The 4,185-nt window shown below is 46.8% G+C and overlaps 1 protein-coding gene and 1 long non-coding RNA gene across 3 annotated transcripts; one reads left to right on the top strand and one right to left on the bottom strand.

The window, feature by feature from the left end:
• The first annotated feature begins 523 nt into the window (after positions 1–523).
• On the top strand, positions 524–3,923 carry LOC125551219 (IQ domain-containing protein IQM1-like). Of its 2 annotated transcripts, XM_048714379.1 has the most exons (10): positions 524–772; positions 1,213–1,646; positions 1,734–1,848; positions 1,946–2,011; positions 2,135–2,223; positions 2,331–2,418; positions 2,515–2,652; positions 2,770–2,862; positions 2,935–3,036; positions 3,152–3,923. In XM_048714379.1, the coding sequence occupies exons 2-10, from the start codon at positions 1,228–1,230 to the stop codon at positions 3,713–3,715; spliced, it is 1,674 nt and encodes a 557-aa protein (XP_048570336.1). In that variant the 5' UTR covers positions 524–772; positions 1,213–1,227; the 3' UTR covers positions 3,716–3,923. The 2 variants fall into 2 exon arrangements, with proteins under 2 accessions (XP_048570336.1, XP_048570332.1); XM_048714375.1 differs by having other exon boundaries at positions 2,515–2,862.
• LOC125551231 lies at positions 2,722–3,253 on the bottom strand. The gene is made up of 3 exons (XR_007302307.1): positions 3,091–3,253; positions 2,912–3,000; positions 2,722–2,856 (listed from the first exon to the last, which is right to left on the bottom strand). It is a non-coding gene; the product is annotated as an uncharacterized LOC125551231 (long non-coding RNA).
• Positions 3,924–4,185: the final 262 nt, after the last annotated feature.

The following is a 4,185-nucleotide window of genomic DNA, read 5'->3' as shown; positions in this document are numbered from 1 at the left end:
CAGCGGTTGAAACATGGGCCTTTTCCATAAGAAAACATAACACGTTTATAAACAGATATCCCTATTTTCATATTTGTTTCAATCTTCTCATGACAGGGGTTACAAAGCTAAGTTGTCAAGGTTCCGTAGGGCTATGAAGACCTTTTTCTTTTCTGCGGTTAGGGCTATGAAGACCTACGACTGTATGAAGGGTGATCGTGCCATAGAATGTGTCGTCTTTGTCAAGGTATAAGTGTATTATTTTGTCAAAAATATCTTACAAAACCAGGTGAAAGTTTTACAAAATAAGTTTTTTTTTTAAGAAACACAAATAAGAAAATTAGTTTCGACAACGTAGTGCCTTCAGGAAGACATACCCCGCCCCAACCCAACCCCACACACACTGACACACACGACCAACCCAAGAAAAGCTTGACCGCTCAGGACCTGTTTGGAAAAGAGACGTGTGGCAAGGTGTAAGCTGAAAGAACGTCCAGGTGGTTGAAAGCCAGCAGCCTCTTCTGCATACTTCAGCAGTGACCGCAGTCTTAGCTTCCTTGGGCAACAAAATTACCCAGCCATGGTCCCTTCAAGAACAAAATTGACGTCTCCGGAGCCAGTCCAAGGTTTCGGTACATACATATAAGAGGGAGCGTAACCTCCCCTGAGGTGTTCATCGACAGCCACCACAGCCGTCTCACATAAGATTTCTCTCACCTCTCGACACCTTCTGCGATTCCTGTCGCCTCCGGGGAAGACTCCACTTCTTGGGTTGCTGTTCCGAGACCACCAGGTGAGGATCATGGAGTTCTTGCTTTGATTGCTTAGAAGTTGACCCAGTCCTGTTCTTGGTCTGTGTTCTTTCTTGCTGGGGACTGGAATCGGTCCAACATGAGGCTCCGTGGCAGGAATGTTTATTTTGACTCTTGAGTTCTATGGGTGTTTTGACATTTGAAATCCAGCCGGTTTTGTTCTAAAGATGGATTCTAGAGCTCAGATATTGGTCTCAGTTCGTTTAGGTCACAAATGCACTTATGCACTCATCTTGTTAGAGCTGCTGTGGAGTTCCTGAAAGTCCGGGGTCATTTCAGCCGGCTGCTTGTTGTTAGTGCTTTATTCTTGTCTGACCGTTGACCATGTCACAAGAGCAGATTTCTTCTTTTCAATTCTCTTCCAAGTTGCTCAAAATCACTGCTTCACATGAAATTAATTCAGATTCTCCCAAACTTTCAGGAGAAGGTTCAGTTTATGGGATTGTATCGTCGCACGTGGTCTGAAGTTCTTGGCACAGAGATCTCCAGTCCGAGGACACACAAATTCGACATGGTTAACAAAATCCCAGCTCCTTGGGATGAACAGAAGAAGAACATGACACTGAAATCACAAGGCCAAGAACATCTCTTCTCCAAGGCCACACTGATGCACTCTGTGAGTTTCAAACAGTGGCGAGGAGGAGAGGAATCCACAGGTTCAGTTCAGAATAAGAGCAAACAGAGCATGGTAAATGGCAACCAAGACCGACGCAACTCTGACGCATTGAGCCCCAATGTTTCATCCAGCCCCAAATGTGAGCTTGATGCCGCAGCCGTGAAACTTCAAAAGGTTTACAAGAGTTACCGGACCAGGAGAAACCTCGCCGACTGCGCAGTCGTCGTAGAGGAGCTATGGTATGTATCAGTTTTTCTTCGGTTCTTGAGCATTAGAACAGCTAGTTTAACATTCAGAAGTTATAGAAGTTTTGACTCTTATCGCAGGTGGAAAGCACTGGACTTTGCATCACTGAAGCACAGCTCGATATCGTTCTTCAACGGCGGAAAGCCCGAAACGGCGGCGTCGCGGTGGGCGAGGGCAAGGACAAGAGCGGCTAAGGTGACTAGCATTCACTGATTCATCAAACTGGCTTCCTGGTGCCCTGTATTTTCATCAAACCTGCAGTTGAATGACGCGATTTTGTTTGGTGGTTCAGGTTGGCAAGGGGTTATCTAAGAACGGGAAGGCTCAGAAGCTGGCATTGCAGCACTGGCTCGAAGCTGTAAGTCACATGCTACTTAACTCTAGCACTAAACTAAGATCAGTAGGTACCAGTGTCCTACTGTCTACTGAGATTGTTGCAGATTGTTAATTACTAATGCTGCCATTTTATGCCTTCGGACAGATTGACCCTAGGCATCGATATGGGCACAATTTGCATATCTATTATGATGTCTGGTCCAGGAGTGAGAGTACGGAGCCCTTTTTCTATTGGTGAGTAAGCTGAGCTTATTATGCCTATTGTCTAGGCTTTAAATTCGCGCAAATTTTGGGAAGCTAGTAGACCAAATAATATGCTAACTGTTTAACATAATCTACAGGTTAGACATTGGGGAGGGCAAAGAAATAAATCTTGAGAATTGCCCTAGGAGTAAACTTCAGGGGCAGTGCGTCAAGTACCTTGGACCAGTATGTACATCAACCTAACACATCAGAAAAGTAACACTAAGTGTCGAATAATTGAGAACATCATCTAATCCTCTTTTTTCATCTTTTCAACAATAGCAAGAGAGGCAACACTATGAAGTTGTTATTGAGGGTGGCAAACTTATGTTCAAACAAACCGGGGTTCTTGTGCACACTTCGGATGACTCCAAGTGGATTTTTGTCCTCAGCACCACAAAGGCATTCTATGTTGGCCAGGTAAATGTTCTTGTTCTCTACACACCGGTTCACGTATGTACGCAATTCCTAGTCAAAGATACAATTCGCTGCATTGGTTCTGACGTTTTCTTCGGCTCTGGCATTGACGATGTGCAGAAGAAGAAAGGATCGTTTCAGCATTCCAGCTTCCTAGCTGGTGGAGCCATAACATGTGCTGGACGATTGGTGGTCAAAGATGGAATTCTCAAGGTATGTTCATGTAGAAATAATATCATTTTTTTTCTTCTTCTCAAAATACCTGACGGTGCTCCATTTCTTCAGGCAATATGGCCATACAGTGGCCACTACCTTCCAACGGAAGACAACTTCAGAGATTTCATTCGCTTCCTTCAGGAGAACGACGTTAGCCTCACCGATGTCAAGGTAAATACCAGATCATAACCATATCACGATTCACGAGATAGATAATTTCCTTACAAGAATTACAACTGCAAGTAAATCATCAGAACTGTTGCAAATGACGCGTGATTTGTTTCAGAAATCTGCTGTCGACAAACATGACGAGTACCCGTTGCTGAGCAACTCTGACGCTCAGCCTGAACATGTTGAGAATAACGATGCAGCAGGTGCCGCTGCTCAAGATCTGACAGAAGTTGAGATAGACGGCGTCCTCACCGGCGAGGCATATCATGGATCGGCCGACCACGATGACATGAGCGATGCTGAGGAAGATGCCGGCACTCCGGTGGACTCCCACACCACCGACACCGAAGAAGAAGAAGAGGCCAATAATATCTCAGAGCAGCGGCCGCCTGCAAGTGTCGATCGTAGCAAGAACCATCAGACGTGCCGGTGGTCGACGGGCACCGGTCCACGCATCCGGTGCGTGCGCGACTACCCGCAGGACCTCCAGTCCAGGGCCCTCGAGCACGTCAACCTCTCGCCCAGGCTCGCCGGCTCGCCGTCGAGGAAGAGGGACCCGGTGCCCTCGCCGCGCCCCAGCCCGGGGATGATACTCTCGCCGAGGCTCGCGTCCGTCGGGTTCCAGCCCCGGACGGTGTCTCTCACGCTCCCAGACTTCAAGAGGAGCAGATTGCAGTGAACAATCCTGTTTTCGCGTAGCAGATCAGGAATTCAGAATAACAACCGGTCCATTTTTCTTTCTACACAGGCAGTGTTTTTTTTTTGAGAATTCAGGGCAGTGATTCTTTGCAGCTGCTGCGTCAGCCCAAATTCTGAAAAACGCTACGTTAGCCGATTTCATTTTTTCCCTTCGAGTGAGCCAAAGACGCGGCGTCGCGCCGTCATCATCCCTCTATCATCACGGCCAGGCAAAACTTATCGTAGAAGACAATAGAAAAGTCATAGTGCTAAAGTCTCACAGGACCAGCACATTAGCACAACAACCACCACCGATAAAGGGAAGTGTAGATCGAAATGATCCAAACTATGTACACACGAACGGATACTGAATCCACGGTGATCCGCCGAAAACCACATTGATTGAACATCACAAAAAATCCACGGAAGACACGCCTCCACATGCCCTTCGATAACGCTAGACAGTAGCGG

Source organism: Triticum urartu, chromosome 1 (assembly GCF_003073215.2).
Source record: "Triticum urartu cultivar G1812 chromosome 1, Tu2.1, whole genome shotgun sequence".
NCBI classification, from domain to species: domain Eukaryota; kingdom Viridiplantae; phylum Streptophyta; class Magnoliopsida; order Poales; family Poaceae; genus Triticum; species Triticum urartu.
This window is presented reverse-complemented; position numbering and strand designations above follow the sequence as displayed.

Excerpts from the sequence above, each read along its gene's own strand:
- LOC125551219 (XM_048714375.1), top strand. The coding sequence starts at position 1,228 with ATGGGATTGTATCGTCGCACGTGGTCTGAAGTTCTTGGCACAGAGATC. Across the intron at positions 1,849-1,945 it reads CAAGGACAAGAGCGGCTAAG|GTTGGCAAGGGGTTATCTAA; the intron begins GTGACTAGCATT and ends TTGGTGGTTCAG. Across the intron at positions 3,037-3,151 it reads TTAGCCTCACCGATGTCAAG|AAATCTGCTGTCGACAAACA; the intron begins GTAAATACCAGA and ends GATTTGTTTCAG.